Source organism: Rhea pennata, chromosome 5, assembly GCF_028389875.1.
Source record: "Rhea pennata isolate bPtePen1 chromosome 5, bPtePen1.pri, whole genome shotgun sequence".
NCBI lineage: Eukaryota > Metazoa > Chordata > Aves > Rheiformes > Rheidae > Rhea > Rhea pennata.
The window spans coordinates 20,300,197-20,324,518 of NC_084667.1; the positions used below are offsets into that span (position 1 = coordinate 20,300,197).

Genomic DNA, 24,322 nt, shown 5'->3' on the forward strand with positions numbered 1-24,322 from the left:
GTGACACGTCTGTCACCTAGTGATTAAAGCCAGAAGGTGGGAGAGCAGCACCAAGTTCTGGGTCATTCTCAAGGTGTTCTCATTTCCTAGAGAGCTTGAGACCCCAGTACATCTCCTGCAGAAGTACCAGCCCAAAGCAGCAGTGCCCCGTGGCAGTGCTGGACTCTTCTGCAGGCAACAGGCCTAATGTCTGACTGCAGCTCTGCACTCAGCCAGTCCCCTCATGTAGTTTCAGATGGTCACTGTAGTCTTCCCGCTTATGACAGAGTGGTGCACTTAAACACCCTAGGGATGGCTGCATTTTAGAAAAGAATGCTGTTCAATGTCATGGGCCCAAGAGGGAAGATCTGATTAAATATCCTATCATCACTAGTAAAGTTGGCAATGCCAAATTCAGCTCTGAAATTCTGGGTCCTCTCTCTATCTTTAAATTCTTCTTTACATCTGCAGACTACAAGGATGCTCACTCCCTGAACAGGAATAAACTGAAGGATTTGGGCCTTTGTATGCCTAAAATCCAGCTGCTCCATTTTATTCCATATAACCCAAAATGTGGTTTGGCTTTTAAATGATAGCCGTGTGTTGACTTCTTGACAATGACAGATGGGAGGCAGAAGGCTGAAGCAGATAATCTGGGGAAAAATATAATAGCTTCAACATGTTTTAGGGCAGGATCACAAGGACTGGATAAGGTTACTAAAACTGGCCAGGTCTTGGAGGTGTGCTGGCTGGGCTAGTAGTGCAGCCCTTCATTGGTAAGAAATCCAGAATACATGGCCCAAACCATATCTTGGGAAAATTTAGCACTTAAATTTAAGCAGCAGTTGAGAGAATGGCATTAAGAGCCAGGACTGGATTTAAGAAGTTGTCTTAAATATCTGTAACAGAGAGTTAAAAAAAAAAAGAAAAGAAAAAAACCCACAAAACCCAGCATTGTTACTATGAAAAGTAAGAGTTAGCGCATGGCTGAGCAGGCGAGGAGAGGCACTGTGAAATGACGAAGTACCAGGCCAGAGAGATCAAGGCACGGACGGGGAGAGAATCGCTGGGTCGGTACCTGGCAGGACAGGAAGGCAGACGGCCACCGCACCGTTTCGTAAGGGAGCAGGGAAGCAGCCCGGAGCGGCCGGGGCTCCCGGTCCGCCCGCAGCCGCACGCACTTCCAAAGCAAATCAGCCGGCCTCGCGCTGGCAGGGGACACCGCTTCAGACTGCCTCCAGCATTGCTTCCTGCGTGTGAAATGTTCCACTCTCCCCGGCCACGTGGATGCGCCAAGCAGAATTCACTCTGAGTTAAATTTGATAGATGAGACAATTCATAGAGAAGATTTTGCTTCTTCACCCTCCCACAATCGTCACTGGTGGGTACAAAGTAGATATGAGCTGTCAATGCAAGCCTTGTGATAAGAAAGTTATAACGCCTGGTGCCCACAGGAGCGGAGTCAGCAGAGCAGTGTGCTGCACGTCCATGGCCAGGGCTGGCCCCAGGGCTGCAGGGGCACCTAAAGGCAAAGTGTGGTCTGCATGGGCTTCACTCCACCCCTCCGTCAGTGGGATCCGCAGGACAAATGTGGGTAGGTTCAGACAGGCTTCTCCTGTCCCAGTGACCAGCTAGGGATCCTCATAAGCCATTCGCTGGAGCACCAGGCATCCTCTGCTAGAGGATGGAAATATTCCTAGTACATATCCTAATGGCTGAGAAACTCTCCTTGGTGGAGCAGCTGCTCACAGGGGAGAAGGCAGCAGTTGCAATGCTGAGCCTCTTGTGCGCACCATGAGAGGAGGAGAAGCCCTCTGTGAAACCTGCTTGCCCATAGGCCACCCAGCAGACCAGCACAATGATGTTTGGGACCTGTGTGCCCAACTATCGTGGGCTGCCCCTACCCACTTGTGATTCCTACCAGGTGACTCGGGGAAGGTCTTGGCAGTGCCTATGATCCAGCCCCATCGATATCTGAGGCACTGGGAGAGCAGGGTGTAAGCTTGGGAAGCCTTTAAATATCCCCCCTTTACTTCCACTCTGGGCAAGGAAGCAGTTCTAAAGAATGAAGGAGCACCAAACAGTCCCATGGGGCTTGTAAGGCTGTAATGATGCTCACATTGCCTCCTTGTCATGGAGATCTTCAGAAAATGTATCTCAATGTCTCTCTAGGTTTGATTAGAAGCAGACACCCCAAACTTTATGTTGAAACTTTGAGGCCATCTCTTGTTACAGGAAGTCTGGGCATATCTGTATGCAGATGTATGCAATTTGCTTCACTCCAATATTTAGCATGACTATTTTGAGGTCAGGAGATCCGGTTCCTGGGGAATGCGGAGTTACCTATCTTGATGTTTTGTTGAGAGTAGATGCACCCCATCCCCTCTATACACCACTGTCCGTACTCAGTGTGTCCAGCCCTTCATTCATTCCTAAGCGCTGCAGATAGCTTTGCTGGAGTAACTATCCACTGCTCCTGCACCCGTTCCCCTTTTGTGGAGACAACTAATCTCTGCTGGTACATACAGAAGCTGGAGTAAAGGAGATTATGCCTCTTGTAGCATGGCCCCACTGGTAGCAGTGCAGTGCCTTTGGATTGCAGGGGCCAGTTGCTTTTACCTCTCTTCATGCTTATCCTCCTTGATTTTGTTTCTGTACTCTACACATCTGAAACACACGCAGGAGAAGACAGAGGTAGTACTCACTGCCTTTCTAATGGGGACTGCTGCCAAGGCATGCCATAGGGCTCAGCCGAGCCCTGGTCCCGGGAGTCACCTTCCCCAGCACAGGGAGGCAGCACATCCACACACCCCCCTCAGAGCATGCACACCCTCCCACTCGGTGCAGAGCAGCTTTGGGGGCTTGCTCCACTGCCCCGTTTCAGGTGCCTGAGCCCCCAAGCCCCAGTCAGGGGACTGCTTGCATGGGATAGGGCTGGGCAGGGGGACTACGTGCCCTCCCCAATATTTCGGTGCCTCAGAAAGCAGTAGGGCCCGCTTCAGCACATTGTGTTGGGTCCCAGAGGCTCTACAGCTGTTCTGATGCAGGGACCCGCTCACCGGCTAATGGAGTTGTGAGAGTCCATCTACAGGTGAGGGAAGTGTGGCAAAGGCATGCAGCTGGTGGGATGCTCTGGCAGAGCTGGGAATGCAAAGGGAGTGGCAGGCTTAGCTCTCAGTGTCCTCCTGTGAGCACTACCGTGGCTTTAATCTGTACTTTAATCATCTAATCCCACTCTCCGTGCTGCTTCTGCCCCAGGAGGGGCATGCGAGAGGATGCAATGAGTCTGGCCTCTGGCTATCTATAGAAAGCATATTGCAGCCTCTGCCAGTTTTCCTGAGCTACGATTGTCCTCAGTGGCCTGTGGATGTCTCCCTGTAGGCCTGGGGGATGCCTTTGGGATTAGCCAGCCCAAATCTTTGGCTGATACTTTGCAGGAATGGTCAGGCTTTGCTGGCTACCAAGCACCCTGGGATGTGCTTCAAGAAGGTGGTGGGCAGTGAGGAGGCAGGGCTCTCCTGAGTTGAGCTCGTGACTTTCCAAATATCCTGATCCCTGCCCATGCCTCACCATTCCCACATCTAAAACTGCAGCTGGCAGCACCGACCCATCTCACGTGTCACGAGGTGAGAATTGTCACACTGAAAATAGCGCCTGTCCTTCTGGCCAGGCCTGGCAAAGAAAAGCGAGATGCTAAAACAGGAACATTAGCAAAATGAAGAGGAAAAACAGTTAGGGGAGCAGAGACCTCCCTGGACAAATCCTATGAGCCCCTCAAGCGATTTCTCAGTTGTCAGCCTCCAGCCAGGCAAGAAAAGTAGGACTCGCAGATAAGGGAGAGCAGGACCTGCACAGGAACCCCCCCACCTAGTACAAGAGAACGCAGTGCTTCAAGTCTGGAAAGATAAATTTCTTTTTAAAAAAGACAGCTAATAAAGAGCTGGAGCACGGGGACATAAAAGCGAGCGTGGATGATCTGGCAAAGAGGACTCTGGACTGACATCAGCGAGGCAGCATGTCCCCTGCGAGGGACGCCCTGCGCACTGCCCACACCCACGGCTTGCCTGAGGGAGCTGTTTGTTACTCGGCGCTGGTTGCTCGCAGCAGAGATAAATGTCTTTTTGCTGAAAACCCTGGGCCCAGCTCCCAGCTGCAGTTTATGTTATGCCGCCAATGAAATTGGATGGGACCCAGAGCTCGTCTGCGTGCATGCATCTGTGTGCGTGCAGGTGTGTTTCTCCAGCCCTGCCGTAGCCACTGCGAGGACTGAGCTGCTGCCTGCCTGCCTGGTGCCCTAGGAGAGGAGAGGAGCTGTGGGACAGACAAGGGCTGGTGGACACCACTGGCAGCTCTTCCATCGCTCTGATGCACATGCTGGAGATGAGCCCTCCTCTTAGGACTGATTGCTGGCAACTGAGGCAGCATGTTAAATGTGCATCACAGTGTCCCCTTCATCAGGGCTGTCTGGACACTTTGTCTCACCCCTCTACCAACACAAGGGCTGCCCCATGGAGACCTTGTATCGTCTCCACAGTAGTGACCAGAGGGGAACTCTGCCTGGTGCTCCCACAGTCTGGGGCCTCACAGGGGGTGCTATGCACCCACCATGCATGGCCTTGGCTGGAAGAGGAAGCCCAGGGGCCACCACACTGCTGGCCTGGTCAGTGCTTCACCCTTGCAGCCCAGAGCCTTTGCTTTTTCAGTTTATGTGCATTGAGAATACCTGGTGTTCTGTCAAGGCAGTGGAGATGCTGAAGGACCTCAAGCCCAAGGGTGATCACCCTCTTGGGGAACACAAGGGGTCCTGACTGAAGGTGGTATTAAAACCACAGTTAATAGGGAGCTCTGGTCACCTTAAAGCCCTAATGCCAAGGTCTCTGGGAATGCCACATCAGATGCAGTGCTCAGGGTAGGACGAGACAGTACCAGTCCAGGACATGAGTTAATCTCCAATCACCTTATGAATTGAGTGGCCTCCCACAGCCCATATGCATCAGTGCAGGCACTTCCCTTGTGTATGTCTTTTTTTTCCATAGACTTTTCCTCTTTTTGGAGATGATTTCCCTTCTGTGAACAGGATTTACCATAAGCAGTAAAAACCAGATGCACCTCACAACATGACACAAGGTTGTGTTTGAACCCAAATCATTTCCCGCAGGTAGATGAGCCACATGGGTAGCTAAGGAGCAGCAGAGGAGCTCCTGAGGAAAGGCTTCAGATTTTGTGCTTTCTGCTGCTGGAATCACAGGAAGCCTGGGTGTTAGGGAACTAGCTGCCAAGACATGGGAGAGAGCTGCCTGACCTCCCTGACAGAAAGAAAGAAAGAAAGTGAGAAAGAGAGAAAAAGAGAAAGAGAGAAAGAAGGAAGAAAATTATTGGAATACATTTATTTTTTTATTTATTTATTGCTCTGTCTCTACTGAGACATTTGCAGTAATCAATTTGTGTAGATTTTCTGGAACTATTATGATTCCTGTTGAAAATAATAAATATCATGTCATAGCATACAATTTACCCAGCTTGTGGCATTGAGCCCCATTTGAGTAGGCACTGTCCAAGCACATTTAAGAAGGCTAGTTCCTCAAAAGGCTTAGGTCCCCCATGGAGAACCTGCAGACAGGTCAGTGCAGACTAAGAAAGGAGAAAGGATATTAGTCAAAGTCCTGGACATTGGTCCCAACCCCTTGGGAGCAAAAATCTTGGGAAAATGTTCCTAAGGATCTAAACAAAGACAGTCTTGAGGCAGAGCTTTACAGGAATCTTTTTCTGGTACGCTTTTTCTGGTAATACCGTCGGGTGGTGGTGGAGGCTAGAATTGGGGGGATGGACCCCCTGACACAAACGAGGTGTAATGGGAAGGCTTTGCCTGGGCATGTGGCAGGATATGCTGCACGGCCTGCATCCTCCTCTGCAGGGGATGGTTTCCCAGCTTTGGTCACCATCTCTGTTGCTCCCATGTCAGGAGAGATGGAGAAAATTAGAAAGATGATCTCAGAAGGGTCTAGGGAAATCCTACCAACAGATAGCTCCTCCGTCTCCAACATCTTAATCCTGGTCCTACCTTTCACTCGTCTGTGCTAGTTAGGCATTTTTTTTTCTCAATTCCTTTTTTATAACTCATCCCCCTGCACTCAAATATGGGTCTTCCTGCTCTCATAGCTAAGAGTAACAGCTACATTTCATTCTTCTATTTTCATCTGAATTATTTGACTTAGTTTTTGAGCTGTGAGAATGAGAAAAGGAAGAGGATATGTATGCCTTGTCACAGATCTACTCATACACTTTTGACTGTGAAGTTGTCACAGAGCCATCCACAGAAGAGCTAAGATATAATAAATGAGAAATCAAGTGCAACAATGTTAGTGTAACAAGGAATGAGTGCTGGAAAGTATGGGGATTTCCAAAGACAGAGGCTAAGATGCCTGAGCTAGCACTGATGAGCTTGGAAATGATGCTGTGGAAGATTCCTGAGGGAAATCTCCCAACAGAGATTCCTTGTTTCCCAGGAAGTCTGGTTCCTGAACTGAGAACATTTAAAAATAAGTTATTAAAATAAAATTTAAAAAAAGAGACTGGCCAATTGACATGATCTTGGGTCAGATAGGAGACCAAAGATGGAAAGCACTACTGCACTCTTTCCTTCTTGAACGTTTAGGAGCTGAGCACAGAGGCTCAGAGATAAACTCTGCAATAGGGCTACCATGGTTTTTGTCCAAAAATCCAGGCAGAAATGTGACCACATGTGCTGCACAGCTGCATAGCACATGGCCGGGCAGGCTGTGTGCATGCTGGTCATTGCAGCCTCCAGCCCAGGTGTTGGGCTGGCTCGGCCAGCTGCCACCCAGCCACAGCTCCCATGCAGATCCCTGCTGCCGACTGGGAAAGAGTGGGAAAGCCCACTGCATGCATCAGCTGTGATGGTGAGCAGGGAGAAGCCGTAGCCCCCTTGTCCTTGAAACGCCAGCGCGCCACCAGACTTGCTCACCAGTGCAGGAGCCGTCCCTCCCGCAGGGCACCCACCTGGAGCTGAGCACCTGCCCGCAGCTGTTCACCCTGCCAGACTTGTCACTTGCTTAATTATTAATTACTCAGAGCAGTCTGCTGGGAAGCAGCCTCTGAGACTGGTGATTAAACTCCCTCCCTTTCACTCTACCTCACACTCAGGCTTGGGGTTTTCTCATATTAACCTTTTCTTTGGCAATTAGCCTCATTCATAGCCTGCTTCCTGAAAGCAGTTGAAGTCCTAAAAAGAGGTTGTGGGAGTGACTGTCCTCTGAGATACACAAGTGTAAATCAGGAGTAACTTTGCTGATATGCTGCTGCAACATGGCAGCGCATGACGAAAAGTCAGATCCCACTGAGTGTGTCACATTCCTGCTGTTTGCCCTTGTTTTTCCTAGATGTTCATGTTACTCAGCAAGAGAATACAGGTGGCTGGATAGTTGGGGACTGTCTTCTGGGGCTTGGGTTTGGTCCTCTGCATACTTATGGACCCCTCCTGTGACCAGGATCAAGAATCGCAGTCTTCTGTGTGATTCAGCCCTGTCTGTGGAAAATGGGGTACTGAAGAAGGGAGCAGAGGGTGCTGTCAGGACATGCACATACGAGCATGCCAGGTGTTCGGACACCCCACTCCCAAGAGCCACGTCAGGACCGCAGTGATGTTTGTATCAGCTGACTGGCTCCTAAAGCGGAGACCGAAGGGGAGCATCCTGCGCTGGTCCTTCCCTTCCCTGGAGCACAGCCTGGCTGGGCAGGTGTAATGGTACTGGTATGGCTTTTGTCAGCCTACCCTGAAAAAGAGTCATCTCCTCTCTTAAATAAAGTATAGCCTAAAACATAAACAAACCCTGAAGCTCAACTCCCGGCACTCTCTGACTCTGGGAACTTTCCATCCTGGAGCCGACCTCTGTTTGCAGTCAATCCAGGAGGGATCAGCCAAGCCTGGGCTGGTTCAGCACTTGAACTGCCCAACTCTTGGCATATTCCCACTGCCAGCAGCTGCAGGAGCCCAGCTCTGCGCCTCTCCTCCAGACAGCCCTGAGAGCCCTAACCGAGCACAGCAGGAGCCGCACTATGGTTCTCCCCTGCCTTGCGCTGGGCTGGTGATGCTCATTCCTCGCCTTTGCCTTTCCAGGCACTGAAGGCTGCCAAGCAGCCCCAGATACTAGGAGCTTCTGCTGCCTCAGGGTGGCATCAGTAGTCCCTCATTTTCCCCATCCCTGCTCACCGTCACCATCTCGCTCTGTTAAAATATTTTCTTTTCCTGTTGTTGATGGTCCTGCTGAAACCGATTTACATTCATTTCCTTCTCTCTCTCTCTCCCTCTCCATCCTTGTTTCCTCAAATCTTCTCCCTGCCCTCCTCTCTCCTCTCTCCCACCCTAATAGGTAAAGAGAGCAGTTTGGGAGAGGCTGACTTGCAGTCAAGCTCCGACCCTTCGGGAATGGACAGCAGCTACCTCAGTGTGAAGGAGGCCGGGGTGAAAGTCCCTCAGGACAGGGCCAGCACTGACCTCCCTAGCCCCATGGACAAGGCTGACTCAGAGAGCAACAAGGGCAAAAAGCGGAGGAACCGCACCACTTTCACTAGTTACCAGCTGGAGGAACTGGAGAAGGTCTTCCAGAAGACCCACTACCCAGATGTCTATGCCAGGGAGCAGCTAGCCATGAGGACAGACCTCACTGAGGCTCGAGTACAGGTAAGGGGGAAGCGTTGGGGTTGGGCATGAGAGTGGGTCATTCTGCAAATGAATCAATGCTTTCCAGGTCTCTGGGAACAAACTTATGACCCTGCAAATTCATTGTCCCTTGCTCTGTCTGAGGTTGCCTGTAAGTTCCCCACAGTCTGCAGGCAACTGACTTGTACCCAGAACCCATGCCACAGGCCAGCATGCCTCTTCTCTGCCGAGGGCATTAACACATCAAGGTGCAGGGGCAGAATGAGGACATACATATATCTTTGTCTGAAACTAGTGCCAGCTCCTTTATTTGGGGCTGGTGCCCCAAGCTTCAAGCTTCATGGAGATAGCTCTTGTCCTTAAGCTAATGGGCCAGTGTGGGAGGTAAGCCTCACTGTCACCCTAAACAAAGCTATCACAAAATGACTTGTCTTCAGAAGAATAGGCAGGGGACTCTCATTCATTAGGTGAGATACAGGTTTTGCTGCCTGGTTGGATAAGGAGGCACTGAGACAATGCATGAACCCTACTGCTCTGGAGCAAAAAGGTACATCCCCTACCCTGAAAGGAGCAGGAGAGTTAGACAGCCACACTACCTTGACCCACAAAGCTGCCAGTTCTCATACACCAGGAAAGTGAGATCTGGGCTTTGGCAAAGACAAGCTCCACAGGAGGTAACTAGGAAGATTCTCTGAGTGGTGCTCTGAGTCAAGATGAAACCAAAGACCTAGCAGAGCTCAGAGGCATTTTCAAATAATAAAAAAAACCATTCTTTCTTGGAGCGGACCTCTGTATCTCATGCTTTTATAGTCATCAGAGGTCCCTCTGAACTTTAGGATCTAATTTTCCAGTTATCTAATCCTGTGACCTCCATATTCTGGCATTCATCAGATCATCACCTCTGGGATTTGTTTTAGGATCAAGGATAGCTGGAGTATGGAGGCATCTGACTGTATCTCTTACACTAGGGAGACACCCAGGTTACAGACAACCAAGCTTTTCCTCTGCTCTAAGCCTTGCAGCACAGTTTTTTGCAAACAGCCATGAAGATCAGGCCAGCATACGTGCATAAGTCCTTTTTAATCTGCACATTTACTTCCAGTTTCAACTGACTACAGGATTTTTCTCGTCCGCTTGCCTAAAGTGTTTTGCAGGGCAGCTGTGTGCTTCCCCACAGCTGTTTCTCTTCATGCCGGACATGGCTGCATTTCAGCAGAAATTCCCACTGGTCCAGTGCCTAGCGTGCTGAGCACTGGGGGATGAGCATCTCTGCAAATATCAGCTATTTACTTCTGCCGCTCAACGCAGCTCTTGATTTCCCAGGGACACATCACAAGTGCTAATGGGGTCTCCTGGGATGCCAGACAGAGCATCGAGTTACCAGCTTCACAATGCATGAAATTCCTGTTGCTGAGGAATGAGAATGAGGTGCTGGAGGGTAGCGAGCTCTTCCTGCTCGCCTCCAAGCCAGGATATGCAGCTAGCATGTCTCAGCTAGAGTGTGGGACTGTCTAGCAGAGCCAGGTCAGGGGAGGCAGATGTGATCCACAAATTCATTACATATGACCTGTGGTCTCAGGGATTTTTCCCCCTATGTTACCACTGGATAAAACTAGGGGGAAATGATTGCTTACATTCAGCGTGGAGGGTTCTGGGAACTATCTGCTGTTGCTCAAACCTTTTGGTTCCCATTTACTCTCTTGCAAAACGAGTGGCAGCACTGTAAGCACAGCAGTAGGAGTAATGTGCAGAGCTGCACCGGAGCTCCACTGCCTGCCAGACTGAGCCCAGCCTGATAGCACATTAAAAGGCCACTCCTGGCAAGGCTCTCCTTCGAGTCGAGCAAAAGGAGATGGATATTTAAGCTGAAGGGCCATGGCTCCACTCTTGTCACCAGGGATATGGGGAGGTGCAGGTGACTTGCAGGTCCACAGCCTGGGGATTTCACCCAGCCCTGGAATAAGGGCCCAGTGGAAACCATCACCAACAGCTCAGAGCAGCTTCGCTGCTGTCACTTGTCCAGGTCATTCCAGGAGGGCAGACAACTTGCTCACACATCTCACTTGAGATGGTGATGACAGTGGTTGTATAACAGAGTAGCTGAACTACTTGCGTAAGTAGCCTGGTTGTTCAAGTATTTACCCAAAGGTGATAGATCTGATTACACTGCTATTGGGATTTATACTCACACCCCAGCTAGAAAAGACCCCCATGCATCAGGCTGTGGGCTAGAAACCTAGCCACCATCCTCTCATGAAGGCCTGTCACACTAGTGCCAGAAATAGAGACTTGACATCACTAGAAAGCAGTAACTAGTGGACTCAGGTCTGCTGCAGGTCCATGTTCCCACATGGCTATGTCTTAAATAAAACACATACATACATAGACAGCTCTAGGACCAGAATCCACTTTCTTTCCATTTCTTGGCTGTACAACAACTGCAGGGCAGGGACCTAGGCTGTGCTCCTTGGTTAAGCTCAGGCCAAGGAGGAAATACACAGACAACAGCCTTCACCAGTGGAAATGCTCCAGACAGGGCTGCACTCAGGTCAGGGGAGGAGGTGAAGCAGCAGCACAACCTCAGCTGTGTGCCCAGCGTGGGTGGTCACAGCTGCTGCGCTCTGCACCCACCCCGAGCTGTCGTGCCTGTTCAGCAAGCCCAAGGAGCACCTGCCAGATGGGGGGGAGCCAAGGGCTAGGGATTGCATGGGGCTATGCTCTCCACGGGGAAGTCTTTCAGGTTCAGAGCCTTCACAAACAATCCTAGCTCCTGTCTCCAGCTCTAGGTTGTGTTACAGCCAGTTTATGTATGTTTTGCTCTGGCCTCCCACCTCCCTGGCCAGCTTTGCTTTGTGGAGGCCTCTCCATGCCAGAACTGCTTCAGGGAAAGGTGGACCAGAGAGTACCAGTTCATAGCCAACCCGCAGGCAGGGAGCAGCAGGCAAGCCACTAAGGAGATGATTGGCTAAGCAAAACACATACTGCAAGAACCAAGGTACAAACCAGAGTCAAAGCAGAGAGCAGAAATCACAGCAGAAAATACATGCACTGCAAGCCCCTTCATTTCTTTTCTTCTACAAGCTAAATCATAGCTCTGTATTCAGGCAAGCTCCACCAACCTGGTAAGGGCTATAGCTGATGTTTGGGGGCATACACTGTAGCGCCATGGGCTTTGAGGAGACCTCTAGGAGCACCAGGGAAGGTGCAGGCCTCTAATGTGTGAGTGGTGTCATGGGATAAGATAATGGATGAACTTAGCGTGATCTTAGCAAAGCAGAGTTGTGGGAAGGAGATGCACCGAGCAGGTTTGAGATGTGATGCTCCCTCCTGCAGCCAAGCTAACCTTGGGCTGAACTCTCTGGCCAACTTTGTCACCCCAAGGAGTGCAGCCAGCCTGCACCCTGCAAGTAGGGTCTGGCAGGGAGACAGACAGACACAGGGCAGCTCTGGTGGTTCCTTCCCTCCCTAAACTTGCACTTCACTAGTGAACTAGCTGCTGCCGAGCCCAGTGCCTGGAGAAGCATTCACCCTAGTCGCAGGCAGAGCACAGGCCATGCTAAGGGCACTGTGGTGGAGCACCTGGAGATGGCATCCCATAGCCTGGCCCCTCTCCAGCTGCAGGAGAGAACATTTCTCTGCCTGCTTTGGTTTCCAACCATCATTGCTGGAGTCTGAAACATTAAGGCTAATTCCCACTGCAATGCACAGGGTCCCCTGCCTGCACCTGCAACCTGGCCCCTTCTTGCAAAGTACCTGCTAAGCCGAGGCACGTCCCAGTTTTCAGAAGCGCAAGCTGTCAGTAAGTCCTGTGCAGAGGCAGAGTAGGTCCTATGTCAGTGACATATTTTATTCCTTATTCCTCCTCTTCATCACATTGGGCTGCAGAGGCCCTCCACAGACCCAGAAAGGGCTGCTGCAGGGCTGGAGCAAATGCCTGAGCCTCTGCTGAGCTTTGGAGGGCAGCAGCAGCTTTCCAGGGAGGGTGTAGAGCCAGGGCAGGCCATCAGGGAAGAAGAAGGTGGCAGGCAGATGGTAGCTCCTGGCAGGCTTTCCTCCATGCCCAGCCTTTCTCCTCGCTGCCGAGGAGCAGCGGCAGCAGCTCTGCTCTGCCCCAGGCAACATCACTGTGGCGCAGCCATGGGAAACCAGCCGGACTCACCAAGCCGGCACAGCCCAGCTGCTGGCTCTGCCTCCAGGGCTGGTGCCCGGCCCCACGCCCCCACCATGCCCTCCTGGGCCTCCTCAACTCAGACGTCTCAGGGGGTGTCCCCCGGGGACAGCTGTCCGCTGGTCCCTGCAGACCACCCTCGCCCCCGGCAGCAGGGTGTGCTCGGCGATGGGCGGCACTTCTGCACGTGGCACTGCAGATGCAGGCTGGGCTGCGCACATGCGTGTGTATTTGCCCAAACAACTCCTTCCGCTGCATGCACACATGTCCCCAAGCCTGTGCCATCCTGTCCTTGGGCCTTCAGGAGCTCTGCCTCACCTCCGGGCAGGGGCAGAGAAGGATGGGGTGGAAGGAGGCTTTGCATCCAGGCGATATAACCCCTCCAACCAGGGCCCTCCAGTGCCCACCATACGACTGCTTGAGCTGTTAATGAAAAACTTTTCACCAATGACCCTGTGATGCAGCAGGGGCTTGAAAGTAAGAGGGAAATGTCAAACTCTGCTGCAGCAAAATTGCTGCCTTAGAAAGAAAGGAGGGGGGGAAAACAAAAGCAAAGCAAAGCAAAGCAAGAAGTAATATATCTTGATCCCTTTTCCCCCATAAAACCCTGGGAGGCTGGTGGAAGGAGCGGAAAGACTGAGCTAAGCCTGCAGGAAATTAAACATGAAATGAAAACAAGCTCAAGTTATTCAATTCTCTCATCCCAGGCTCCAATTTCCCATTCCAGGCCACTGATAAAATGGTGTCCAGTTTCAGTGCTTGAGGATGAATTCTGGCTCTGTTCTTGCAGGCTGGAGAGTGAAGGGCCTGTGGCCATCTCCAGAAGAAGGGGAGACAGCCTGGTCTTTAACAGGGGGATGGGATCTCGGAGACAGACAGACGGGCTGGGGCAGCAGGAGGCAGCAGTGGGGCTGGCGGGAGCAGTGGGGCACTGGGTTGAGCGGAGCAGCTCCCGCCACAGCAGGACAGAGCCCCACGGCCAGCCCCCACACCGCTTTTGGCCAAGACCGAAGTGTCCCGGGTGAGGCCCGGCTCAGACCCGCTGGAGCCGGGGCGGGGGTCTTCGGGGGGAGGCCAGCAGCAGCGGGGCAGGCAGCCGCGGGGGCGGCGCGGGAGGCTCCCCCTTTCTTTGCGTCAGCCTCTCCACCCGCCGCGGCATGTCAGATGTGCGTGCATGTGGATTTGGGTCCCAGCACGTGGCTGTGTGCTTGTGGAGCCACGAAACATTATCTGTTCTGTAGATTTTTATAGGCCTGGTTAGGTACATCAGGCCTTATCAAACCACTGTCTGCAGGAGTCAAATGCATGCTGCTAGCCTACACTCCCACTCCAGCTGGTAACACTGACACGCAGCCCGTAAGGACTGCTTATTCCTGCATGAAACACTCCATCCCGACCCCAGAGGACCGGGCTGCAGTCTCTCCTGTCACATTGTCCTCCCATGGCAGCATCCCTCCACTAAAGGCAGCTTGCAAAGAAAAGAAAATGGGCTTTTGTTATATTTGCTTTCTAAAAGCAGTGTCTTCTAAGGTTCAGGAAGCCAACAGAGACATAAAATTGCTTGGTTTTCTGCTGGCATCCTTGCATTATCACTGTCCCGCCTGCCACTGGAGAACCCCTGCCGTAGGACACCAAGCAGCCCAAAGGAGCTTGGGCCAGCAGAGAAACGATAATTTGAAAAAAGCGGTCCAAATCTTGTTGCAAGTGTTTTGGATCAGCAGACCACTGCCAGCCCCCAGAGCTTCTTGAGTGCCCCAGGCATCAGTCTTTTGACAGCAGACACTTTTCATTTCCAGCCTGACACGGTACTGTGGCTGATTTGCCACAGGCAAATCCCTACCAATACCGTGGGGATTGCAATTTGGGAACCACCGGTTTAAAGCATTTTGCTTTTGCTAGCAGCAGTTGAATTCAATGCCTGCACAAATGGCAGAGGAGAAAACCCCACCTGGGGTGGGGGGTGTCCCACCGCACGAGCCCCGCTTTGGTGCCTTTGGCGGTGACGCCCGCCGGGCCAGGCGCTGCTGCCGGAGCCTGCGTTTTCGCCCCGGCCGCCGCGCCGGCGGGGGGGCTGCATATGCCTGGCACATGTTGGCCCAGCCCCGCGCGTGGCCGGCGCCGCGCTCCCTACCTGCTCCCCACCCCTCCGCACACAGCGGGCCCCCGCGCCGCACAGGAACCGGGTCACCACCGCTAGCTTTGAGCCTGCAGATCAAAGCGGCGCGAGCCCCGGGACTGGCCTGCAGCTGGGCTGCTACGGCCGTGCCAAGAGGAGGGAGAAGAAACGCAGACAGCCGCCTGGGGCATCGGACCTGCTCCAGCAGGACGCGCTTCATGTGCCGCGCGCCCTCGGCAGCAGTAGCGCTGGGGCCCTTCTGCGGCTTTCAGTGCCCCGTCTGCAAATCCCCCCCCCCCCCCCGGATCATTGATATTTTAGCCATGGAGGCAGTGTCAGGCTGCTGCTCTGGATCTGGCCGTCTCGGGACCCCCAACCCACAAATCCCCGAGCTCCTCGCTGCCCTGGCGCATGCTGCAAATGCCACCCCTCTCCTGTCCCCGAAGCCTGGCTGCCGCCCTCCCTGGGCCGAGCGACCCTCTCGCCCTGCGTATCCTCCCCAGACGGCCGGAGCGGTGTCTGGTTTCGGCAGCTGCCCGCGAGGAGCGGAGCTGCCCCTCCGGCCCCGCCAGGCGCTGCCCAGCCGAGCCGTCAGTTAGCGGTGCCCCCCTTCCTCCCCGAGTCACCGTGCAAAACTCAAAGCAGAAACGAGAGGCTCTTGGGCTGCTTCTTTCATGCACTGGCGTGACCTGCACAACCCAGCCCCTGGTGATCGCATGCATCTCTCCAGGCCTTCAAAGCAGCTCTTGATTGATGTGTTTCCCTGACTCACAAGGTTCAAGAGGCTTTGAAGACACTGGGCCAGGCTCTGATCTCTCTTATGCTGATGCAAATCAGGAGCAATGGTGCTGACAACAGTGCAATAATCCACACTGATGTCAAGCCAGTAAAAATAAGAGCAGAACCAGAGTTTTGGTCTTTCCTCTGCCTTGAGGGGATCTGGACAAATGAGTGTGAAGCAGAGAGCTACAAACTCTGCAAAGAAAACTGGGTGGAAAATAAAAGTGTGCAGCTCGGTAGAAGCACTTGCCATTTCCTGGGTCTAAGAAGGGAACTGTTGTCCTACTTTTTTTTTCTTTTCATAGTTAAGAAAAACAAGACAGAGTCCAGTGATAAGGTCCCAGCTGATGGCATTGTCATAACCAGAGTTCAAGCCCCAGGAATTTGCAGCTGAAAACGAGGAAAAACTATTTTACTGTGAGGGAGGTTGAGCACTGGAGCAGGTTGCCCAGGGAGGTTGTGAATATCTCCATCCTTGGAGATGTTCAAAGTCGTCTGCACACGGTCCCAGACAACCTGCTATAGGTGGCCCTGCTTCAGCAGGAGGTTTGGACCAGATGCCCAGCGAGGTCTGCGAGGTGCATGGGTACCAGCGGGCTGCCCGGGGCCACTGGGACCCCACTTGCCCTCCTCACGGCCCCCTGTCACCCTCTCCCCCAGGTCTGGTTCCAGAACCGGCGAGCCAAGTGGCGCAAGCGGGAGCGGTTTGGCCAGATGCAGCAGGTCCGCACCCACTTCTCCACCGCCTACGAGCTGCCCCTGCTCACCCGTGCCGAGAACTACGCCCAGGTGAGCACCTCCCCCCCGGCACGTCCCGCATCCCGTGTCCGTCCAGCACGTGCTGCTGTGCTGTCCATCTCCCCTCCCATGGGCCATGGCCCTGTAACCTTCCAGCTGCAGAAAGGATATTTAATGCCTTAAACCTAGCAGTTCCCAGGTGGCCTTCATTTTGTCAGGCTGAGCAGAAGCTGTTTTCTCCCAGCAGACGGGCAGGGCATCTTCGCAGGCCCACTGCCCCGAGCTGGCGGCGCCGCGGGCGCCCTCCTGCTCCTGCCCTCCGGCGTGCTGCTAAGCTCCCTGGCCAGCGCCGCGCCAAGCTCCCCGCAGCCCTGCCGCCGGCGTCTGAACAGGGCACGGTCAGCGACGGCTGCGCACGGTGCCCTGCACGGTCAGCCAGACACGGGGCAGCGAGGCTGGCTCGGCGCGAGCCGTGGTGGAAGCGCAGCAGCACCAGGCTGAGCCACTGCCTGCCTGCTGGAGCTGCGCACGCTCCCCAGCGAGGCTGCCGGGGGCCTGCCGAGCTGCTGCGCTTCCTTCCACACAGTCTAGCACAGAGCCTGAGGAGCAGGTTGGCCTCAGAAAGGCCTTTGGACTGACCAAAGTGAACACAGTGCTCTAGAAAAACTCCTTTGCCTAATCTGCCCTGGATTTGGGACAATGAAGAAGCCTGTCTGAGATGACCCCTGCACTGGGGAAGGAGCAGGAGCATTGGTTTGGGCAGGCTCCAGCTGTGCCTATGCACTGCACCCTCCCTCTGGACCCTCCGCAGGACAGCACAGTCCCACGAGATGCTGCAGTGCCGTGGGATGGTGCAGCCTCAGGGGATGGTGCAGTCTCATGGGAGGGTGCATCCCCAGCGGAGGGTGCATCCCCAGGGGATGGTGCAGCCCCCACCCCCACCCCCAGCACACAAGGACTAGCTCCCTCCTGGTCAGCCTGCACTGGGCTCCATGCTTCCCACGTACCTGAGAGCCGGGGCAGCCAGCAGCCAGCTCAGGTCGACAGCCATGCTTGCAGAGCTTCTCCAGGCACTCATGAGGCCAGAGGGACCATAACCAGCAGTGCTGGAGCCAGGCCAGACAAGGGCAAGCAGGAGGCCCTGGGTGTTGCTGGATCAGAGATGCAAAATGAGAGTCTCTCCCTCGGTCACTGGCCTGCTTCGTGCCTGCGCAGGGAAGGTGCTCTCCTCCAGCTCGGGGCCTCATCAGCAAAGAGCGGAGCAGATGCCGGCAGTGAGGAAGGGCTGGAGAAGCACCACCACCCTGCACTTGAGGTGGGAGCACACATGGCCGGATCGCTGCTATCGACCTTCCAGCAGCAACCTCGCATGCTCTTCTGCCTTTTGCCCCACACAGCAAGCTCAAGCAGCTCCCCTGCTCCTTCCCCATCTACTCTGCCCTCGTGAGATTGGAAAGACAAGTGCCTCCAACCCCATTCCTCACCTCCTCTTTCTCCTTCAGTATAAACTGCTCTTTGGATCCCCTCTCCTTTGGTCTCTAGACTGGTTTACAACAGACTTTCTTATCTCCACTCCAGACTAGATAAAAAGACCATATTCTCTCCCACTGCCCTTGGTCCATCACCTCCAGAACTTGCAGCCCCCTGTCTGAAGGCAGGAAGACCCCGCGCCAGCCTCTGAGCCCCTGTCCTGCTGTGGGTGGGAACACTCTGCATCCCTCCCATGGGACGTGTGGCTGCCCCTCAGCACCACATCCTGCATGGGCACCTCGGCCCGGGGTTGTGCCCGGGGCGCCATGTCCCGCAGCGGCAGCAGCCGGGCTGACCCGGAGCTGGGAGCGAGCGGGGCGTCCCACCAAGGCTGCTGCCCGCCTCGTGCGTGCGTGGCTGTGGCGGGGCTCGCCCTCGCCGGGCCCATCCTGCCACGGGTGGCCCTGACGCTTCTTCTCCACCTCCCCCAGATCCAGAATCCCTCCTGGATCGGCAACAACGGCGCCGCCTCCCCCGTGCCTGCCTGCGTGGTCCCCTGCGACACGGTGCCCTCCTGCATGTCCCCCCACGCTCACCCCCACGCGGCCGGCGGCGTCTCCGACTTCCTCAGCGTCTCCGGCCCCGGCAGCCACGTGGGACAGACTCACATGGGCAGCCTCTTCGGCACGGCCGGCATCAGCCCCGGCCTCAACGGCTACGAGCTGAACAGCGAGCCGGACCGCAAGACCTCCAGCATCGCCGCCCTGCGGATGAAGGCGAAGGAGCACAGCGCCGCTATCTCCTGGGCGACATGACAGGGTTGTGACCCAGCGCCCTCGAGACGGCAAGCGAGCAAACGAGGACAGCCGAAAAAATCCATCCGCTTGGACTCCAGACAGCCATTTCCTCCTTGGGGATCTGGATGCAGCACTTTTAGCTACCCTAGGAATACAAAGTACATATGTTAACGTAAGCGGAGTGTTTCCAGAATGAACACGGGGAACGTGCAGCTTCCTGGGAGCAGGCAGGGAAAGGGAAGATGTGGAGCAGCAGCTCTTCCAGCGAGGCTTGGTTCGGGATGTGTCCTCCGTCACCATCACCATCACCATCCCAGTGACCCGGGCACTTTTTCTCCCTGCTCCTTTTTCTGACACCAGACCTGCCTTTCCAAGCAGCAAAAGCCAGCCGGTGTTTCCAGCGGGTTCCCGCGCGGCGCCCGCCACGGGCACGCGCGCGCACACGCACACACGCACATCTCCCCCTCCCAGCCCGCCCGCAGCGTTGCCCGGCTCGGCTCTGCCCCGGGCAGGGGACGGGGTGGGGACTCTGGCACCAGCAAAGAGACACGGCCCCGGCTGCTCCCATCCGCTTGGCGGGAGGCTCGGCTTCCCGCGGCTGAGCGGGACACGGCTGGGGCGATGCCCGCGGCTGGGAAGAAGGCGACGTTGCTCTCGTCTCCTTCTGCCCTGCCTCCCCTCCACCTCGCAGTGGAGCCTTAGTTAGGTGAAGCAAGAAGCTGCAGAGGCCCTGAGGATGCAAAGGGGAGGCCGCTTTCCCAACCACGCGTGGTGCCACCATAGCGTGACTCTGTCATCTCTCTGGTGCCCCAGTCTGAGCTGAGAGATGGCCCTGGGAGGTGACAACTTCCCAGCCTGCTTTCAGGTGACACCGCAGTGAGCACCTCAGGTTTGCTTTGCTCAGGCCACCAGCAGCATGTGGTGGGGCAGGGAAACACTCCCTCGGGCTTTTACCGGGTCAGGAATTACTATCCCCGTTTAGAGCCAGCCCCCGTGGGAGGCCAGCAGCTGCGCAGGTCCCCAGAGGGGCAGGAGCCCCCTCTAAGGAGCAGCTCACAGCTGGGCTTGCACGAGGCCACCAAATCCCTCATGCACCTTGTCCTGGGGTCCAGGTATCTGCAACCTGCCCTTCCCCGCAGCAAACGACGCCGTGCCCCTGCAGGCACTGCTGCGCAGGGGAGCGGCAGGGCAGGGACCCACGGCTGCAAAGACAGTGGCGTTGTCCCACCTCCTGCCACCTCGGATCCTCCTCCCCCTGCGCAGGAGCGCAGGAAACCCAAGAACTGGCTTGCCTGAGCCCACATCCCTCCCTGAACACCCCCCCCAAAGTCTCTCACCTGTCCAGTACTAACGGCTGGGTGAGATATCCTTTGCAAGGCTAATTATTTTCCAGGCTTTCCAGTAATCTCGTAGTGCCAGGATAACTTTGGGATTTCTTTTTACTCCACTGAACTATCACTAAGGACAGGCTGAAGGTCATTTGAGCACCAAGACCCACACAGCCTAGAAAGGGAATGACAAGACTTTGCTCCCATACAAAAATGTATGTCACCTTGCCCTCCCTCCTTAAGCTCAGTATTAGGGGACCTTGGGGACCTTGGACTCCAAGGAGTATTTAGTGGCCTTGGAAAAGGCTCCAAATAAGCTACAACCAAATAGCAGGTTTCAAGTTACTGTATACAGCATAAAAGTATTTCTATAGTGCCTAGACATTGCCGTGCGCTAGATAAATGATACATCATTGCTAGATCAAATGTAATATATATATTTATTGGCGTAAGCAAAGACCAGTAGTACTGTCTCTTTTGTCTCCCCAGAAATGCCAGGAGGTGCCTTGCTTGGCACTCACAGGGAACCCGCGTGCATTTAACCATGCGTAGGAACAGGGCTGCTCCCACCAGGAGCTGCTGGGACTTACGCCCAACCTAAGCACTCAGCTGAGTGACTGGGCAGGGTGTTTTTGGTGCTGAAAATGATGCTGATCACTGTTTCAGACAGCACCACTGTCTAAACCTATGGTTCTTTTGCATGCAGTGACAGCAGTGTAACAGTCTAAATTGCATTTAAACACCAACTCGTTCCTTACCTCCATAAACACCCCAAACTCCTTTCTGCTGGAAAAAGCCCTTTTCGGTGAGCTGAAGGGGAAGGCGTTGTACAGCCCGGTGCTTGTCCCCCGGGGCGAGCAGCCAGGAGCCCGCGGAGGCTCCGCTGTCACGCCACGCGCACGACCACGGCGGCGGCTGCTCCCCGCGCCGGCGGCAGGCGCGAGCCGCCCTCGCCAGGCGCTGCGGGCACAGGCGCGCCGGCACCGAGCCGCCGTCGCGCGGGAAGCCGAGCGCTGCGACGGGAGCGTGTCTGCAGCCACGCGGCGGAGGGGGCTGCTCTGCGGACAGCCCGGCAGCACGGGTGATGCATTCGCTGCTGGAGTTGAGGGGTGTTTTTTTTCCTCGCTGGCTCCATCAGGCCAGGATCTTGCCCAAGCTCTTTAACGGCTCACAGGATTAAGTCCTGTATCCCTTGTCTTGTTAGAGGGAGAGGAGACTTTCCAGGCAGTCGAACGAGCTTTAACAGGGAGGTTTGGCCCCTATTTTCACTTACCTTAAGACCCACGTGCAAAGCACGTGCTGGACTCGCTCAACCTACTTTAAACGCCGGCACGTGCTCAGCCCTGAGCCAGCCCGAGTGCATCACGGGGCGAGCGGGGCCTCCTGTTTGCGAGACCCCCGCCGCGGGGGTCCTGCCGCCAGCAGCACGCCCGGCCTCGTCCCCTGTCCCCAGGGCCGCTGCCGTCCCCCCACGGCTCCCCGGGCACCCGCGCCGTGGGGCTTGCTGGAAGCCTCGGAGAGCAGCTAGCCAGGCAGCTTTTACCTGTGTGCGTCTGTATTTACACCCCCTTCTTTCTTTTGAATTAATTAAAATGTTTTTAAAAATAGCCATTAAATTAACAAGACAAACTCTATAAATATATATATATAAATATAAATATATATATATCAATCTTAATCCAGCCAGCCTGTGGTTACTGCATTTCTCAAGGGTCACAGGGTCAGTGCCGTTCTTGCAATCTCGAGTCACCACAGTGATGCTTTTTTAATTATTATTATTATTTTAATACCTTTCATCTCTATTTATGACTTGTTTTTTTTTTTTTTTTTTTTTTGGCTATTTATTTCTTAGTTAGTATTTCACTCCCGTCCACGCACGGACTCGCGATTCCCTGGCTTAGCCTCCCCCTGGAAGCCGCGAGCTTCCCCGCGGCCCGCGCGGCGGCGGGCGCCTGCCGAGCCCCGGGCGCCCTCCTGGGAGGCGGCGCGGGCCCGAGGGGCGCCCCCGAGGAGCAGCCCCGGCGCGGACCCCATCCCGCGCCCTGCCGGCTCCCAGAGCGGCGGCCCCTCGGCAAACACTCCGCAAACCGCCGCGGCCGAAAAGGCAGCTTCCCGGGAGGGGCGCAGAACGATCCGGCGGACGCACAGCCCCGCGTTTCTTTTGCCGCTCTGACCGACGCAGCAAAAAGCAAACAGCCTGAACTAGAAATCAAACCCAAACGGGAACGGGGAGGGGGGCAGACCCAGACTGAAAGTCCTTGAGCCCGTGGAGCGGTACTAGTGGTGCTGCAGGAGGCGGCAGAGCCCCCCTGCACCCTGTTAACTCTTTGCTGGTAACACGACCACCCACTCCCCCCGCATAGCTAGGTAGGTAGGTAGAGCTAGGACTTTTATACTACTGATTTTGAAGGACAGTTTTCAATGTATAATAATATATCAGTTTAGGTGTGCAGTGTTTGGAAGAGAGACTGGGAGAAAGACAGAAAACGAACCTCAATCGACACTATTGTTTCTGTTGTAAAATATTGTAACCTTGTATAAACGCAACTTTTTTTTTTTTTTTTTTCCTTTAGCTTAATGGCCTGGGGTAGAACATATTAAAAAGAAAAAAGAAGTTTTAAAAAGTTCAGGAAAAAAAGAATTAAAAAATATTAAAAATGTTGTCATGTGAGGTTTGTGCCATGCAATGTTAATGCCTATGCAGCCATGTATTACCAGCTCATTACAGTGGAATATTAAAGAAGAACAAACAGCCTTGCAGCTTGTTTTTTTATTTTTGTTTTTGGTTTTGTTTTTTTTTTGTTTGGGTATTTTTTTTTTTACATTTTTTGAAGTAAATTATTGCACTTGCAGCTTTTTTTTCCTTGCTTTTGGGGGGAAGAGGGAGGGGCTGGCATTTCTGGGCACCAATTCTTTTTTTTTTTTTTTTTTTTTTTCGTTTTCTTAAAGGAGTGAAATTGCTGGGAAGGAACCTGCTTCCAGGCTGCCCTGGCTGAGGAGACACAAACACTGTTGTTGTTGCTTTGGTTTGCAATAAACTCCTTCTCTTCTCCCCTCTCAACCGGGATCCGTCTGGTTTGTTCCTGACTCATGACAGATGAAACGTGATCAGAGGGGCCTCCAAAATCTCACGTTAATTGAAGTTGGCAAAAAATACTAACAGTGCCCTTTTGAACTGCTGACACAGTGCAGAATGGATTAGCCAGGGGTAGATTAACAACAGGTGGCAGCTCACAGGCCGCTGCCTCTCCCGGCACAAAGAGGTTGTCAGCAGCCAGCAGCCGGGCGCGGGAAGGTCCTGCGAGCCGGCGTCAGGCTGCGAGAGCGTCGCAGCATCGCCACCGCAAGCAAAAGGGGCAGCGGGGCCGCAGGGAGACCTGCCGTCTGCAGGGACCTACCTGCCTCTTTTTTTTCCCACCAATAACCCTCAGCTGTGACATCCTTTCCCTCGGGCTTCACCAACCCGCCAGCGCTGGCACTAGTAGCTTGGGTAAGGGCCCAAGTCCCTGCACCCTGACACTGGGGGATCCAGTTTGAGCCCAGGCAGAGCTGCGAAGGTGCCCAGTGACCCGCTAGGGCCAGCAGAGCCCCTCTTGCCTTTCTCTCGGTCGACCAGGAGCATCAGCCTGGCTCAGATAGAGCAGGCTGTTTTCCATCTCCCAAGAAGCGGATAACACAGGTGCTGTTGCAAGCTTATCCATTCCTCTCACTTGCAGAAGAAAAATTCCTTCCCTCCCTGAGCACTCAAAGCCAGATTCTCCAGATGTTAGCAAAGCTCTGACTATTAACAGCCTAAAGCCAGTTTCATCCTGGTTGTGTGGGTTTACATCAGAAATCGCTCCTGATCGGGAAGCTGCCAGGAAAGGATGCAACTCTTGGATGAACAGCTTTACCCATACTACAGTCAATGATCTTGCACTTACCGGTATTTAACCTAAGGTGTATCATTTGCAGAGGCAAAACATATTTCTTCTATATCCATATGAGTGAAGAAGACACCAAAGTTAGCTGAAAAGTCTCTCTATAACCTCTAGAGAGTGTCCGGACCCAGATTAAAATTCTGCACTCTTCTGCCAAAGCTACACTTTCCTACCGGGATTACAGAAGTTTAAAAAGCATTAAGGGATTTCTCACTGGGATACGTGGCCACAGTGCCTCTGTTAACATGTTCCTTCTCTGCCGGAGAACACAACTTTGAGGCAGGGCAAAGTTTGGGCAGTTTTAACAAAAAACAATTTTTTTTGTTCCTGTAAACTAAACAGATCT

The 24,322-nt window shown here is 53.9% G+C and overlaps 1 protein-coding gene across 2 annotated transcripts in view; it reads left to right on the top strand.

Moving 5' to 3' along the window:
• The window catches only part of ALX4 (ALX homeobox 4), a 43,476-nt gene extending 24,428 nt beyond the window's left edge, over positions 1–19,048 (top strand). For both annotated transcript variants that reach the window (XM_062577235.1, XM_062577236.1), the window contains exons 2-4: positions 8,370–8,680; positions 16,384–16,512; positions 18,423–19,048. In XM_062577235.1, the coding sequence (XP_062433219.1) occupies positions 8,370–8,680; positions 16,384–16,512; positions 18,423–18,746 (764 nt within the window). In that variant the 3' untranslated portion in view covers positions 18,747–19,048. The remainder of the gene's footprint in view (positions 1–8,369; positions 8,681–16,383; positions 16,513–18,422) is intronic.
• The last annotated feature ends 5,274 nt before the right edge of the window (positions 19,049–24,322 follow it).